Raw genomic sequence first — 17,938 nt, 5'->3', positions numbered from 1 at the left:
ATCACATACCATACTACGACTTTTTATGACTTTTTTTAACATGCCATACTGACTTTTTTATGACTTTTTTTAACATACCATACTGACTTTTTTATGACTTTTTTTAACATATCATACTGAATTTATTATGACTTTTTTAACATACCATACTGACCTTTTATGACTTTTTTTAACATACCATACTATGACTTTTTTATCACTTACCATACTATGACTTTTTATGACTTTTTTTAACATACCATACTATGACTTTTTATCACTTACCATACTATGACTTTTTATTACTTTTTTTGAACGTACCATACTATGACTTTTTTTATCACATACCATACTACAACTTTTTATGACTTTTTTTAACACACCATACTGACTTTGTTATGACTTTTTTAACATACCATACTATGACTTTTTAATGACTTTTTTTAACATACCATACTATGACTTTTTATGACTTTTTTTAACATACCATACTGAGTTTTTTATGACTTTTTTTAACATATCATACTGAATTTATTATGACTTTTTTAACATACCATACTGACCTTTTATGACTTTTTTTAACATACCATACTATGACTTTTTTATCACTTACCATACTATGACTTTTTATGACTTTTTTTAACATACCATACTATGACTTTTTATCACTTACCATACTATGACTTTTTATTACTTTTTTTGAACGTACCATACTATGACTTTTTTTATCACATACCATACTACAACTTTTTATGACTTTTTTTAACACACCATACTGACTTTGTTATGACTTTTTTAACATACCATACTATGACTTTTTAATGACTTTTTTTAACATACCATACTATGACTTTTTATGACTTTTTTTAACATACCATACTGAGTTTTTTATGACTTTTTTTAACATATCATACTGAATTTTTTATGACTTTTTTTAACATACCATACTGACCTTTTATGACTTTTTTTAACATACCATACTATGACTTTTTTATGACTGTTTTATCACTTACCATACTATGACTTTTTATGACTTTTTTAACATACCATACTTTGACTTTTTTATCACATACATACTATGATTTTTTATGACTTTTTTTAACATACCATACTATGACTTTTTTTAACAAACCATACTATGACTTTTTTTAACATACCATACTACGACTTTTTTATGACTTTTTTTTAACTTACCATACTATGACTTTTTTTAACATACCATACTGACTTTTTATGACTTTTTTTAACATACCATACTATGACTTTTTATGACTTTTTTTAACAAACCATACTATGACTTTTTTTAACATACCATACTACGACTTTTTTATGACTTTTTTTAACATACCATACTATGACTTTTTATCACATACCATACTGACCTTTATGACTTTTTTTAACATACCATACTATGACTTTTTATGACTTTTTTTAACATACCATACTATGACTTTTTATGACTTTTTTTAACATACCATACTATGACTTTTCTTTAACATACCATACTATGACTTTTTTATGACTTTTTTAACATACCATACTGACTTTTTTATGACTTTTTTATCATATAATACTGACATTTTATGACTTTTAACATACCATACTATGACTTTTTTTAACATACCATACTATGACTTTTTATGACTTTTTTTTAACATACCATACTATGACTTTTCTTTAACATACTATACTATGACTTTTTTATGACTTTTTTAACATACCATACTGACTTTTTTATGACTTTTTTAACATACCATACTGACTTTTTTATGACTTTTGTATCATATAATACTGACATTTTATGACTTTTAACATACCATACTATGACTTTTTTTAACATACCATACTATGACTTTTTATGACTTTTTTTAACATACCATACTGACTTTTTTAAACATACCATACCATGACTTTTTTTTAACATACCATACTATGACTTTTTCAGTGTGGCTTTGTGGCACAAGGCAATAATACTGCCTCTACTATTCTCTACAGCTACACCTGTGCCGATCGCAATGGGACCCGTCCTGACCGGTGTCCCTGTTTGTTTCACCTTCCAGTTCACGACTCCTGAGCCGGATCCACCGAGAGGAGACAGCTTGTGATCCAGCCAGAAAGTTTTAGTTACTCCGTGTTATTGTTGTTCATATACATGGGTAGTCCTTGGCTTTTACTTTCATTTAACATGTCCTCATAAGGGTGGGAGAGTGTGAGAGAGAGAGAGAGAGAGAGAGCGAGAGAGAGAGAGAGAGAGAGAGAGAGAGAGAGGTGTGGAGATGAAAATGATTCAGGGATAAAAGATTCAATTCAATTATATTTATTTCGTATAGCACAAAATCACAAATCAGCCATACAGGGCTTCACAATCTGTACAGATGCGACATCCTCTGTCCTGGACCCTCACATCGGAACAGGAAAAACTCCCCCAAAAACCCCTTTAACGGGGAGAACAGAGGGAGAAACCTGTGGGAGAGCAACAGAGGAGAGATCCCTCTCCCAGGATGGACAGAAGTGCAATAGATGTCACGTGTACAGACCGAACAATAAAACAGTTACAACACATTCAATGTATAAGACAGGACCACGGCAGGAGGTCGGTCCACGATCCAGGTGTAACCAGGATCCACGGAAACCTGTGAGGCAAGAAAGCACAAACACTCTGGTGAAGAAGCAAAGTCAGTACTGTGCGGTAATAATCGGTAATAGAAATAGTAGTGCGAGTAATAATAAAAATGATATTACCAGTGGGTGTCAATAGGGACATGGAGGAGGAAGGACCAGGGTCCAGATTTAACCAGGATCCATGGAAACCTGTGAGGACAGAAAGCACAAAGACTCCGGGGAAGAAGCAAAGTTAGAAATGTGAATTAATGGGACAAGAATTCATGGGATAAAAGTAATAATTATGAGATAGAAAGTCATAATTCTGACATAAAAAGTGATAAAAAGTCATAATTTTGACATAAAAAGTCATAATTATGAGATACAAAGTCATAATGGGATAAAAGTAATAATTATGAGATAAAAAGTCATAATTTTGACATAAAAAGTCATAATTATGAGATACAAAGTCATAATGGGATAAAAGTAATAATTATGAGATAAAAAGTCATAATTTTGACATAAAAAGTCATAATTATGAGATAAAAAGTCATAATGGGATAAAAGTAATAATTATGACATAAAAAGCTATAATTTTGACATAAAAGTCATAATTATGAGACAGAAAGTCTTAATGGGATAAAAGTAATAATTATGAGATAGAAAGTCATAATTCTGACATAAAAAGTCATAATTATGAGATAAAAAGTCATAATGGAATAAAAGTCATAATTTTGACATAAAAAGCAATAATTTTGACATAAAAAGTCATAATTATTACATAAAAAGTCATAATTATGGGACAGAAAGTCTTAATGGGATAAAAGTAATAATTATGAGATAGAAAGTCATAATTATGACATAAAAAGTAATAATTATGAGATAAAAAGTCATAATGGGATAAAATTAATAATTATGAGATAGAAAGTCATAATTTTGACATAAAAAGTCATAATTATGAGACAAAAAGTCTTAATGGGATAAAAGTAATAATTTTGACATAAAAAGCCATAATTTTGACATAAAAAGTCATAATTATGAGACAGAAAGTCTTAATGGGATAAAAGTAATAATTATGAGATAGAAAGTCATAATTCTGACATAAAAAGTCATAATTATGAGATAAAATGTCATAATGGGATAAAAGTAATAATTTTTACATAAAAAGCCATAATTTTGACATAAAAGTCATAATTATGAGACAGAAAGTCTTAATGGGATAAAAGTAATAATTATGAGATAGAAAGTCATAATTCTGACATAAAAAGTCATAATTATGAGATAAAAAGTCATAATTTTTACATAAAAAGTCATAATTATGAGATAAAATGTCTTAATTATGTGTGTGTGTGTGTGTGTGTGTGTGTGTGTGTAGGAGGAAGGTGAAGTTAAAGAGGAGGGAGGTAACAAAAAATCTTATCTCATGCTTCCTGTTGTAGCCCGTGGAGCGGTTGCTTTGTCCTCCTTCCCCTCACTGTCTTCTGTCTGAGGCTCCAGGATCTCCTCTTCTGCTCCGTCAGGTGTCGGACCTCCTAAACTGTGTGAGCTGCAACTCTTCCCACCCTAAGAGTGGAGACACAGGAGAATCAAGGAGATGACAATCAAAAATAACCATTACTTGTATTTAAAGGTCCTGTATAAATTTAAAATATGATTTTCCAGCAGGCAGAATCTTGTAGAGTGTGAACATCCAGATGACGGCAGTCTGTTGGTTGCGAACTTCCACTGAGGTGTTTCTCCGTCCAGCCGTCCTGACTTTTTAATGACATTTTTTCAACATGCTATAGTGTGATTCTTATATGACTTTTTTTGATATGCTATACAATGACTTTTTTAAACATACTATACTATACTATCATTTTTTATGACTTTTTTCGACTTGCTATACTATGAGTTTTAGATGACTTTACTCAACATACAATATGACTTTAATGACTAACTATGATATGGCTTTTTCTACAAGCTTTATTGTTACTTTTTCATCAAACTAATGGTGATTTCTTTAAACATTTAACACTATGAGTTTTTAATCACTTTTTTAAAATGCTATACTATGACGTTTTCCTACCTAAAATACCAGACTATACTCTTAGACAGTACGTAGTATCCATTTGGTTTGCACATTTATAAGTGTTTTGGGGGCCTTTTGTAAGTTATTTCGGGGTACAATGACTTAGAATAGCGTAAGTGGCTTTGACTTGGGTGTGTGACGCAACTATGTTATGGCAGATGTATTTCTCATTAAAGGAAGTGCTGTGTTGTGTGGGAAGTTGTAGCCTATGAGCGCTTCTCGTGCAAGCTGCTGGCATCAATACCACAGGCCAACCAATCAGTCTGTTCCAAACAGGCATGTTTTGCACAGGTACTACGCTAGAACCTCCTAATTTGCGTGTTAAAATATCAACAACAAAGGCTCTTTGCTGATCTTCATGTATCAAGAGGAAAGCTAAGATCCCTTGATTGATGATTTCACAAATTACACTTACCTCTGTGGACAGAGCAGACTGGTTAAAGGAGGACTTTTTTTTTATACAGTACGTGTCCCAAATTGAAATGTCAGCAGGGAAATAGTTGAATAGTGAGGAATGAAAATCTATGGAGTAGAAGAGAAAGGGAGTTACGTGGGATTGCCGTCCTTCCTCTTTGCATATTGATGCTCTCAGCTTCCCTGTCTCTCAAACACACACCTTGTTTTGTCTTTGGCTCTTTACAAATTCACTCCACACACGCCTGCAGCCCAGTGCTTCCACCGTCCTGATGTTATTCATAATGTGGAGCTGAGTCAGGGCAGTGGAGAACTTGCGGCTGCATACTGCTGATTCACTGGGAAAATTGCTTCATTCTCTCTTTTGCCATTCTCTCCAGCCCCACCACCAAATCACAGAAAGCAGCCTTGGTGCTCTGAGTGGGGTTTCTTAGAGGTTTTAGAAATCTCTAAGCTGTCTTTTTCCTCCCTGTCAAGCCTTAAATAACTACAGGCATAACCCCCTTTGGATTAGGATGTGGCGCTGGGAATCCATGTCACAGGGAGGATGATGGAGGTGGGAGCGGCTAAAAAAAGATCAACTCTCTCTGGTGCCGAGTGACGCTGCAGCTACCCCTATCTCGTGAGAAATTAATTGCCTTTGTCACCGTCCTTCACTCGAGAGGACTGGAAAACTAACTTACAGCGGAGAGCTGCAGCTGAAACTTGGTGTAGGCCGGGGGTCAAGGGATTTGAAGCATGTGAAAGCTGTAATTTAAAAATAGATTAAAAAAAAATAACCCACTCATGCAATGCTGTTCCAAAAGATGTTTCTTTATTTGAATCATTATCTCAACTCAAATCCCAGCATTCACCATGAAAACATCTTGCTGCATCTCTTTTCTGCAATATTTTTTAAAAAGTAAAAAAATGAATATCATATTCTTATCAATTAGGCAAGCTTAAATGTGAATTGGAGAGGAGTAAGAGGTGGTTCTCCTCAGTTTGTGCTGATATCGGAGTGTGAAAGTTGTACATTTCTTTTGAAGAAATAATATTAAAATAAAGGAGGAAAAAAACCAAGCTGTGCCTGTCCGCCCTCGTCCCTTGCAACAAAACTGCAAATGTTCCTCAATGCTTGGCTAGCCTTGAGCCCTGCAATACGATGTTACTTACAATAATGAGAGCAACACTGAACAATATCTCCAATCCAAGAACAAAATGTTCCACAGTTGTTGTTTTTGGGGCGATTTTAGATTTTATTTTGTTGTGTTGTGTTGTGGAACCAAGCTTGCTCGTGGAATAAAATCTAAAATTGCTGTCAATAGCCTCTGCAGTGATCTTTTCGGGGCACGTTTTCACTCGGAGAGCGTGCTCTGATATTGTAGGACTCCAGGCTAGACTCAAGTCAAAATGAACCTCACACGTGTGCAGACCATGCTGAAATATTGCACACATTGTACCGTGACTTTGAAGAAATCCTCCGCTCATGTGAGGTGAGAGGATGCAAACGTACACACAAACACATTTTCTGAAACATTTCTATTCCACAGTCCACTTACAAACCACTATCAAGTCCCTTTTTTTTTTGTTTGAATTCCACACAGGCCAGCCACAAACTCATTCAGTCACATACAATATAGTTAGTACACCAAGAGTTCATCTGGTGGCCTCATCAAATCTGTGCTCCTGCAGTCTAATGTCAGGCTGAACCTAGAGCTGGCCTGAGTTTAGCTTGTGCTCATACTCGTCATCTACATCCAGTAACAGTCATATACTGTACGTGATCTGCCCACAAGCTAAATACAGTACATCTGGATTTTGTGCAAATAAAAAAAAAAAAGTTTAACTTAGTCATTTAAAAAAAAAAAAGTTGTTTTCATTAAATGTCTACATTCAACTCAACTTGATGAAGAAGGTTACAGTGTTCTCCAACACCACTGGTTCTGTTCTGCAAACTCAACCGTTTTTTAAATATCAGTTAAGACTGAAAACCACACAAGTCGGTGTTAAAACACTGAGCGTGTGTGAGTGCTAGTGCTCGAGCAGAGAGTCGGGCCTAACACAAGATGTTTTCAGGACAGAAGGTGACCTGTTGACAACTGTGCTGAGAGCTGGTTTTGAAAGACACACACAGATACACACACATACTTGCAAACGGACAGAAATCGCTCATCCAATAGAGGCATTCCACTAAACTTGTTGTATTGGATGTATTGTTGGTTGTAAACTGGCACTGGTCGAGAAATTACAGTACCATGTGGCACCAGAAAGAGGAAACTGACGTCTCTCTCTGGCTGTCTGAGGCTCGAGAACCAGATCACTGTATGGCTTCATGGGAAAGGTCCGGAGAAGGAGATGGGAGAGAAAGGAGGAGGCCAATTGACCCCACTGGAACCAACAAGAAGATTTTCTCGTTTATTCCCGGCCGCTTACAGAGTGTGCTTTTAAAGTAGCCTATACTGCCCTTTTCTCCCACGTGTCCTTGGTCCAGACCCCTCCCCTCAGACCCCTGCTGGGCCACTCGGCTCTCATTTCTCCATGAGTGACAGCCGGATGATGCGCTGCAGCTCTGCCTCTTCCTGCCGCCGCCGAAGGTCCGCCTCTTCCTGCTCTCGAGCCGAGATCTCCATGGCAATGCGCAGCTGCTCGTCGTAGCTGCAGGTGGTCGGCTGCTTCTTGGAGGGGGTGGAGCAGAGGCTGGAGGGGGCTCGGGGCTTGTGCTGGGGGGTCCTGGGGTGAGGAACAGTGAAGTAGAGGTAGAGGATGGAAGAACACAGGTTGAAGGACCCGTTCTAGGACTAAAAGTATGTCACATCCTGGATTTAACTTAAACCTGAAGTTGGGAACTTTTGTCTCACCTCTTTGGCATTGAGAAAAATCACACACTGAGAGAAAAAAAATGTTTTGCTTATGACATATGCCTATAGTGTAACTTCTGGAAAAGCGCTACAGAGAATCTAAACCAACATGAATTTATTTAAGGTTCTCTATACGATATTCGACCCATGGCATTGTTTTGGAAGCGTAGCGCCCACCCTCCTGGTCCCCCCAGCTAAACACTGTTAGCTCTGTCAGCACTGTTGCCTTTGTTAGCACTGTTAGCACTGTTAGCTGCGAGCCACCGGCTCAACCGTCGTTGTGTTGAGAGCTGCTGACAACAGATATGCTCTGAATTTCATCTGAACCAAATAATCACAAACTCACTGATATGCAGCAAATTTGGGGCAGGGCAGTATTCCAGTATACAAATGTTAGTTGGTTTCTGGGTAAAATGTGTTGGGGGAACATGTACTGTATGTAGAGCGCTCGATTCAGGCCCTAACATTTCCCCTGGGGCCCCCTGAACAGGTTTATTAGTATTTCCTATCAGGTCAAATTACAGAAACTAGAAGTTTAGTTGAGGTAGGTCACATGACTGAATATGTGAATATCTATGAATCTAGTTTTGGTCTTGGCTTAGACCGTTATGAAAACACACATGTTGGTGCATTTAAGTGACGGTAGGAACTCTGACACCCAAGACTGATAGAGTAAAACTTCCACTTGGCAACCACGTGAATGAAAGATATGACTATTCACTAAAATCCCTCTTATAAAAGACACATTTCCTTATTGTCCTGCACATTGAATATTGCAAGCTCCCCAAAATGGAATGATCATGCAAACGTCCGTGTTGAATGCAGACTACCTCTTAGTTTCCTATGTGTGCTGCTTTTGTCCTGCACCTGCACTAAACTGGGGTTGGAAATGCACACTATCCACATTCTTCCACAACCTAACTACGAACAAAAATTAATCTCCCAAGCTTCAACTTTGAATAAACTTTCATGACACCGCAGGTTAGGATTAATGTTGTCGTAAAATTAAAGGAAACTGTGAATAAAAGATGTGAAATTACAACCTTATGGTGTGTTTAAGAAGATAAGAGATTTGTACGGTCGTTAATGTGATATGTTTTACATGCAATGTCAGCAGTATGGTCCTTTAACACCGTTCCTGCTTCCAAATTAGAGCTGTAATTTATCACAGTTTTGAAGCAGCAACACAACAGCTCAGGACCGCAGGCTGCTGAGGATGAGAAGCAACCTTGCTTCTGCCTTCCCTTCTTAGAAAACACTGAGGATGTTCTCTGACCTGCTTCATCACGCCTATTTATACTTCTCCCACTGTAGCTCTGGAAGAAGGCCAAGGACTATCAGGATCATTTAGCTCCTTTAACAAGTGCAGACTGGATTGTTGATTTATAAATGTTAAATGTAGATTCATTTAAAACGTTTAATGACTTTATCGACATGCTCAGCTTTAGAATTGATGGCTTATTAGAAAGTTAGATCCAAATGCATCCATACAAGACATTATGGTAACACCAAGGACACCGTATAGGAAAAAGACGAAAAGTTAGCTATTAGTACCACGTTATAAACCGGTAATAACCCATAGGTGGTACCATGTTCTCCCTTCTAGTTTCACTTTTTGTTTTCATCTCAAATGTATTTTAGACTTTCTGGGATAATGTAATTCTTGTCATGAAGAGGACATATTGAAATTATACTTTTTTTAAATTAAAAAATAGTCAGAAATGTCTATAACGCATGAAGAACAATTTGTTTCAAGGTATCACAATGATAAGATGTTCAACGTCATAGTCAATCAAAACAGCCAAGATGGCATTTGCCTTTTTACCCCTTACAGTCCGTGAATTAAAGAACCCCACAACAATTGCTTTCAACCCCTCGAACATTATAACGCTGATGTAAGTAAACACTGCGATAAAAAGATCGTGTCAAATAAGGGAAAGACTGTGTTTCTGTCCACTCCTCTACAAACAGGGGGGAGAGAAAACACCGTCTAAAGATAACACGCTTAAGCCAACAGCAGTAATGCCGACTGTGACAGCAGGAAACTCTCCCATCCTCCAGTCTCCCCCTTCACACACACACACACACACACACACACACACACACACACACACACACACACACACACACATCACACGGCAAATAGGAGATGAGAGGAGAATAGCAGGATGGATAAGAGAATAGAGTTGGGGAGGACAGGACAGGAATACAGGATGTGAGTCAGGGATGGCGGGAGAGATCTGCAGCATGGAAAAATATACAATGGAAGACTATAAGACAATGAAGAATGACAATATGTAACAGAAGTGAGAGGAAGTCAGAGACAATATAGGTGAAGCAACAGCAGGAAGTATCGCTTTTGTCCTGACAGTCATGGAAATTTATGTTTTGTTTTTTGAGGATTCCAGCTCTTTTGAAGATAAAAGTCCCATTCATGTTTAACAACTGATGCGTTTATCCAACTTTATCTGCAGCTCCTGGTTTCCTGATAATAGAGGGGTTTGGACTATATGGTAATTTACAGAACAGAGAGCATGACTGAGGATAAGAGAAAAGGATGGAAAAAGACAGAAAAAAGGCCGATGCATGGGATTAAAGAAAAAGAGACGTCTGACCTCTCCAGACGACTTGGGTCAGAGGGCAGAGGGTGTGTTCCTGGCTTGCTGTTGGTCAGCGCCTCCCAGATGGTCACCTAGACACAAAGAGGAGGTACAGGAAGTCAGACAGCGAACGCAGGAAGTGGGTAGTGGACAAATATAGAGATGGTGCTGCATGTAAAACAACAGCATCCTCCCTACAGGACCTTTTCCTGTTAATGTATGCTAAAGTACCTCACACACACACACACACACACACACACACACACACACACACACACACACACACACACACACACACACAGCAACAGCATGCTGGCTTTATTATGAATTATGAACTGACTGATTGTAAACTAGATCGATCCTGGCCTTGGTTCTTTTGTACACTCGCCCAATATTAATATTGATGAGCTTCTGTTAAAAACACTATACAATTAATTCACCTTATACCATTTGTTCTAATGACTTTAAGAGTTGGATGACTGGATTTTAACAGCATGGTTCCTGCATTTTTACTCAACCTTGAGGCCCTGTCTTATAACCTAGTTAAAATACCTTTAATGTTTACTTTTATTATGTAACATGTATCTGGGGCGCTCAGTTGAGGCCCCTTATATCAGCCTCGGTTCCCCCTAGCTGGTAATTCCCCCCCTGTTCCTATCCGTCTTAATTTCAGTACACTGTGAAAATCTAATTTGAGAAACTCATATGAATTTATATGATTCTTGGATTCTTTGACAAAGTTGTGTGGTTGTGCGGCGCAAGCTCTTCACAGATGAATGATCAGGCAAACATCCGTGTTGAATGTGGACAACCTCTCCGATTCTTTGTATGCTGCTTTTTTTGTCCTGCACCAAACTAGGGTTGCACATGCAAACTATCAACATTTTTCCACTGCCATACCTATGACAAAAAAAAAAAAATCTCCCTGGCTTCAACTTTGAATAAACTTCCATGACACTACAAGTTACGATTCACACTGTGGTAAATTTAAAGGAAAATGTAAATGAAGGATGGGAAGTTACAACCTAATGGTGTTTTAGAAGATGATAGGCAATTTGTACAATAGTTCATGCTTTGTATGTTTTACATGAAATGTCAGCGGCCCTTTAAAACTTGCCCTGCTTCCAAATTAGAGTTTTAATCCAAATACGGCACATTTTACAGCAGCAGCAGTACAAAAGCTCAGGACAGGAGGCTCCTGAGGATGATTGTACAAACTATGCACAAATCCTCAGCAGCAACCTTGCTTCTGTCTCCTCTCCTGTATGCAAGCTGAGAAAGCAGTGAGGATGTTCTCTGACCTGTCTCACAGAGCCTATTTATACTTCTCTCTCTGTACCGCTGGAAGAAGGCCAAGTACTATCAGGACCAGGATCTCTGGGAAACCAGCAGCTATCCTGGGGCAGTGTTGAGTATAATGGGTCTGGGCTCCACACATCACGGGCAATTTATTCTGTTTATCGATTTCGCTTCAGTATTGATTGTTTATATTTTGAAAGTGGTCGCTTTTTCCCCCCTGCTGCACTGTCTATTTGTCTGGTATTGCTCGACTTATTGGTGAATTTACTGCAGTAATTTGTACTGGATATTTCAAAGGGGGAGTATTGGGCACCTCTGTTGATATGGCAACATGGCTTTGTGAACCTTGAAAACGTTGTAAAATGTTTGCAATCTCTGCTAATTTAGTACTTCACCAGGAGGCAGAAGAGGAGTATACTTACAAGTGCAGAAGCCAAACATTTTCAACACGATAAATGGGAGATTATTGACTGTTCGATTCACTGTAAGCCCCTCCCCTTTACAGTGATGTTTGTATAAAGTGTGCATGGCCTGCAGTAAGAGAGATAGTCAGCGTTTAAAGAGTTTGGAGATCCATTTTTTGGGCTTTTAGAGAATAAGTGCAAGGAATGGATTTTTACAGTGTGTTCTAATGTAGGCTGCAAAAGTAAGCATGTCCAGCTAACTAGCTTAGCACAGTGGTAACCAAGCTATTCAAAGCCAAGGCGTTATTCATTAGCTATCTACAGCTAGCTAGTGGTTCATTAAAAAAAAAAAGAAGCTTAGCTTAATTAGTAGGCTTGCTGATTAAGCCGAACCTTCCAGCAACAGTTGTCAACTTTCTCTCACAGTCAGCTCACCTGATCATACTCGGAGCCGGCCTCCAGCAGACTCTGCTGTATGGCGAACTGCAGCAGGTCCTCCTCCTCATCCCGCATGCTGTCTCTCTGTTTGCCCCCTAGCATGGAGTATCCAGGCGGGGGCTCAAACACACATGGGGGAATCTCTCCGGCTCGACATGACACTGCAACACACAGGGGGACGGCAAAGGGCAACGTTATGTCAATAAGACCGTAGCTTCAGTTCACACATTTAACTTAAGTGTGCACTTCCCATAAACTTCATTACATCTCCTGACTCTTTTCACAACAACCCCAAATAAAAACAAAACGGTGAATGAAAGAACTTTGCCGTAAACTACTTGTATTCGGTGTACTGGCCATCAGAGGGCGACTCCTCTGACTGCAGAAAGAAGTCAGATTGTATGGAAGTCTATGAGAAAATGACTCTACTTCTCACTTGATTAGTTAAGTCAATAAACATTGTAAACAAGTATTCTTCAATACAGCATGATGTTCATTTAGTAAATCAAGGTCCCACGCATGGTATGCTTTAGGGCGTGGCTACCTTGTGATTGACAGGTCGCTACCAGAGCCGTATACAGCCTCTCTACCACAGCATCACTCCTCCGCAGTACAAATATAGTCACTTCTGTTCACTGGTTGCAAAAAAACAAGATGACGATGGCCAAGATGACAAACTCAAGGCTTCAAAAGCACAGTTCACAAAACAAATGGGTGACTTCACGTCCCCTTCTTATACACAGTTTATGGTTTAACTTTATTGTTCGCTGCACTTTACGACTTCAAAACATCTCCTGACTCTTCATAACAACCCTATTTCGTAAAAACTCTTACTGCAGCAACTACAGCCGCGACCGGTGTTGCTCATCCACAACAAGTAAGAGATGGGAAGAAGTGTTATGAGGAGTCCTTTGTGGACTGAAGTATGGCCCGGGTTCTGCAGTAAATGTTAGTGGAGATTTAATTTCTGTAATTTCATCAGCTGAAGAAGAAGATTTCCAAAAAGACGGCACTATGATACGACAGGTAGAGTGTATGGGAGTGTGTTCCTACTGGTGGAGCTGGAGCTGGAGACGCTGGAGGAGTCACTGCCTGGAGATGGGGTGTCTGTCCTCGGGGTGTCCCTCTGTCCGTCCCCCTCCACCCCCACTTCGTTGTCAGCCCGGACGCCAGTCCCTTCCTCGCAGCCGTTCAGGTTGCTGAAGGTGATCCTGGCATTTAGGATGTGGTAGAGAGGGATCTCTGCAGGGAGTGGAGAGAACATGAGCAGAAGGTGACATTTTTATTGTTATTATTAAGTTATCAGTCTCATCATCCAGTTAATCATATCCGTTTATCAATTCTTTTATTTTAAGGGAGCAATTTCTTCTGTCCTATTCTACTCACTTTATCTTTCTGTCTTCATTTCTTTCCATCCATCTTTGTACCTATTTTAATTTCCCATCGTCCCCCTTTATTTAACCAGCCATTTCAACCCCCCCCCCCCCCCCCCCCCCCCCCAACCCTTCCCATCCGTCTCACTCTCCCAGCACTCACCGATCTTGACAGGGAAGCCAGGCGGCAAACGCAGAGTGATGAAGTCTCGCAGCTTTGCGAACAGGGCGTTGGAGATCGCCATGAGATCGATGATCGGCACCACTTGTTCTGCCAGGGACAGAGGATGGGACTCGCACAACCACAACTTGGCTTTAAACCTGGAAACGAGAACACAAACACAATCTGAGGACGACGACGACGACGACGTGACCAGTAACAGAGCTTGTTGACGTAAATGACCAAATACAATTCTGGGTGCGGAAGCAATTTTTGTCGTCATTCAAGTGATGAGCTCTTTGACCAGACATACACAAAGACATTGATTACATCAGCTAACTGTCCACAAGCTGCTTGCTGAGTTGTATTGAAATTGAGGCCAATCAATGCTTATATTTGAACTTGTCCGATAATCAACACAGCATTGAGAGGCAGCCCTGAAGCCTCAAACACTTCATTCTCATTATGTCCAGTCACTTTTCATTTCGTGCCAAAGAACAATGAAACTTTCAGATGAAAAAGACAGACAGGCCGATTAGAGGAACACAGGGCAGATGATTGTACAGCAGGTTGGCAGGTGGATTAGAGAAGCAGGATATTGAAAACCAGTATCATTAGCTACATTACAAATAAATAACCTAAAATTCATACTGAGAGAAGCTGCAGGGTTCTTTGAAATATGTTTTTGTTTTGTTTCCTTTGCTTAAATAGTCAAGAAAAGATGACTTGTCATGAGCTGTTTGAATGTTTTTTTTCCCCTCAGGATCTCGGTGGGCAGCTGCCATGACCGGCTGATTTTACTCTTCCTGCATGTCTGTGTGAGCCTGTCTAATCTCTGTCCATCAGCTTGTCAGCTCTGGCACTTGGCGGTGAGTTTTTTTTTTTTTTTTTTGGGGGGGGGGGGGGGGGGGGGGGGGGGGGCTTCACTGTATGCATGCCTGTCTGTTTTCCCGTCTGTCTGTGTCACCTCTGGGTCTTGGTGGTGAGCTGGCACGGGTGGCCGATGTCCCTCTGAGTCGGTGACGAGCTGGGGTTGAAGTACTCCTCAGCTGTCAGCGCTGCGGGGTTGGTCATCGCAGGACACGTCATCTGGGTCACCAGGGCCTGCGGAAAGTAAATTAGGAATTTTTAAAACCCCTGATGTAATCACATTTTGTCTTTTTAAAGCAAAGTTTTCATCGATCCATACTGCAAATATGTCTGGCATTTCAAACTAACTTTATTTGCTTTTCTCTGTCATGGAGAAAACACTCAGCACCCACTGGGATGTCAAGGCTATCCTCTTGCCTGCTGGCATTTTTCAACAACTCGGTGAAAAAAAAAACATCGGCTCAGAAGCCAAAACTTGAGAACAAATGACGAAGCAGTTTTCTTATTCCAGTATTTTACATCGCTACAGTAAATGACGCGTCTGTTGGTTCACTGCTCTAATTAGTTGCTCACTGTAAGTAAGACCTTAGTGAACCTGTCAAAGGCAGAGCACCGGTTCTGGAGGAGGTAGAGCCTGCTAAAGACTTGAGAAACAGAAGAACTAAATTCTTTCCATGTCGTTGCATTTTTCTTTCGGTTGCAGTCAATTCTTCACAACCAATTTAGTGTTTGGCAAAATCGAAACATTACAGCTTTACAGTTGCACAAAGTATCTGCAGAGCCCCAAAAATAACCACAGAGTTTTGTGTGTCTTTGTTTATAGAGAGGAGAGAGAGGCATGAGGCTGAGAAGAGCAGAGGTGAACAACAACAACAAAAAAGACAGAGGGAGGGACATATGAGTCATAGAAGCTCTCCAGCAGAAACAAATTAAAAAACATAATCAATATTTGAGAGCAGTTTGGAGCCCCTGACTTATTGTTTCACTCTGGAGGCACGCTCTCCTGTTGACACAGAGGACCAGAAGGCATACACTATCCACATATAATGGAGATCAATGGTGATGATGCCACTATAAAAAACCCTGATTCATTCTTGACCACCAGCACCAGAACCCATTCATCACATTAATCACAATAATCACCTTAATCACATTAATCTCTTAGATCACCCGACACATCCTCGTTCCCTGCTCAACCACTGTGCGTTTTTAATTTATTAGATTGGGTTTGAATAGATTTGCCGACATTTCCTCAACAGAACAAAACAATGCAATCCTTCATTTAAACAGAACACAGGAAAATGAATAAACTGTCCACTTACGACGTTGTTCGGTCCCATGTGTTGCTCAGCAATCCCAAGGAAGTTCTGCAGCGGAGTCTTCCCACCTGCTCAGAGACAAACAGCAGTGATGAGTTAGATTAAACTCAAACTGTCCTGTCAGTCTGAGTTCAATAAACACTCACTACAGTACAGAGCAGCCAAAGCCGGCTTCAGTTGGTGCTCGTTCATCAGGAGATGATGAAGAATGGGCTCATTAATCTCCACTGTGGTGTCATTCTGCTCCACAATGTTTTGCTCAAGACAATTTATTACATTCTGTGTTGTTGTCTTGTCATTAACTACGGGCCAGTATTAAATAAATAGAGCCACTCTGGACTGAATTGAATTTAACTGAAGTAAATTATGCTTTTAAGGCGCAAGGAGTCAATCCAACATGTGTTTCTTAATAACAGTGGACCTGAAACTAGCAGCAATGTGAAGTTCATGAACAATGAAACACCTGAAAGTCCCAATTAAAGATATATACAGATATATATCAACTAAAGTCCACTTTAAAGTTGTATACGATATGCACAGCAACATGTGTAAGTTGCTGTCACCATTAGACTATAATTGCATAAAAAAAAACAGGAATCTTTTTTAAGTTTGTTAAACAATCAAACAACTTCGTGAACTCACTCTCTGGAAATTAGATCTTCACACTGCAAAAGTCAGAGAACCATTGTAGGGTCTTAAAGAGAGCTTTTTGGGGAGTGCCAAGCTGTCTTCCTCTGAATCTTAAAGACTCCCTCCAGAACATGTTTTACAGTAAGTCACGTAGAAATACTCTGCTTGGCATAATAATCGTGTGTCTGTTGAAAAAGTTACCTTGTTAAAGATTCCTAAGACTACATCTACTCTTTGCCCTCAATAAATCCCAAATCTACAAATATCCAAACGTATTACCTTTCCAAAGCTTAACTGTGGACATAAGATGTCCCACAATCCTGTTGATATGTGCAGGTATTAAACTCAGATTGATCCTCAAGGATCCAAGTGAAGTACCAATAAGAAAAAAACTAATTTTGAGTTGAGGGGAACTTTAAATTACCTGAATGAAGAAAATCAAATCTGAAGTATTTATCTACAACATTAAGAATTCATAAGTATCAAAGTTGGATAAAAACATCTTAGGTAAATATTTAATGAAGCATCTAACTCTCACAAGCTCAACTAATCTGCTTCATTAGGACTGTGTGGGTGTTGTTTGAGCAGATGTGACCACACAACTGTCATCACATTGTGATTCCTACGTCGCTTCTAACTGAGCCCTGCACACTTCAGACCAGAGAGAAAAGCACAGAGAAACACACAAATACAGAAATCTCTTGTGTGAAATGGCCATAACTGTAACTTTAGCGGAACATAACGTGCTCATGTAGGATTAGAGTGCTTTAGGAATACCAGCAGCTCAGAAATATGAGCAGCATGTTAGTGTGTGGCTTGTACTTTCAGATGGAAGCGATGCTGTGGTTGTCCTCAATAACCAGAAACTGAACGAGTGCTAAAAGCAATGCAACATCCATCAATTAGTGTTAATGACAGCGGTGTCACGGCGTGTGTTATA

General features: G+C 39.4%; 1 protein-coding gene and 1 long non-coding RNA gene across 3 annotated transcripts in view; both read right to left on the bottom strand.

The window, feature by feature from the left end:
* Nucleotides 1–2,280: 2,280 nt before the first annotated feature.
* On the bottom strand, nt 2,281–2,922 carry LOC137873758 (uncharacterized). The gene is made up of 2 exons (XR_011103253.1): nt 2,722–2,922; nt 2,281–2,612 (listed from the first exon to the last, which is right to left on the bottom strand). It is a non-coding gene; the product is annotated as an uncharacterized lncRNA (long non-coding RNA).
* A 2,935-nt stretch (nt 2,923–5,857) lies between these two features.
* ankrd13b (ankyrin repeat domain 13B) overlaps nt 5,858–17,938 on the bottom strand; it is a 35,328-nt gene continuing 23,247 nt past the window's right edge. For both annotated transcript variants that reach the window (XM_068707036.1, XM_068707038.1), the window contains 7 exons: nt 16,372–16,436; nt 15,147–15,283; nt 14,183–14,340; nt 13,700–13,888; nt 12,644–12,807; nt 10,521–10,597; nt 5,858–7,777 (listed from right to left, as the gene is read on the bottom strand). In XM_068707036.1, coding sequence (XP_068563137.1) covers nt 7,576–7,777; nt 10,521–10,597; nt 12,644–12,807; nt 13,700–13,888; nt 14,183–14,340; nt 15,147–15,283; nt 16,372–16,436 — 992 coding nt within the window. In that variant the 3' untranslated portion in view covers nt 5,858–7,575. The remainder of the gene's footprint in view (nt 7,778–10,520; nt 10,598–12,643; nt 12,808–13,699; nt 13,889–14,182; nt 14,341–15,146; nt 15,284–16,371; nt 16,437–17,938) is intronic.

Source organism: Cebidichthys violaceus, unplaced genomic scaffold (genome assembly GCF_023349555.1).
Source record: "Cebidichthys violaceus isolate CVI_PGR_0920_01 unplaced genomic scaffold, fCebVio1.0.p SCAF_1, whole genome shotgun sequence".
Taxonomy (NCBI): domain Eukaryota; kingdom Metazoa; phylum Chordata; class Actinopteri; order Perciformes; family Stichaeidae; genus Cebidichthys; species Cebidichthys violaceus.
Note: the sequence above shows the minus strand (reverse complement) of the source record. Positions and strands in the feature narration are given on the sequence as shown.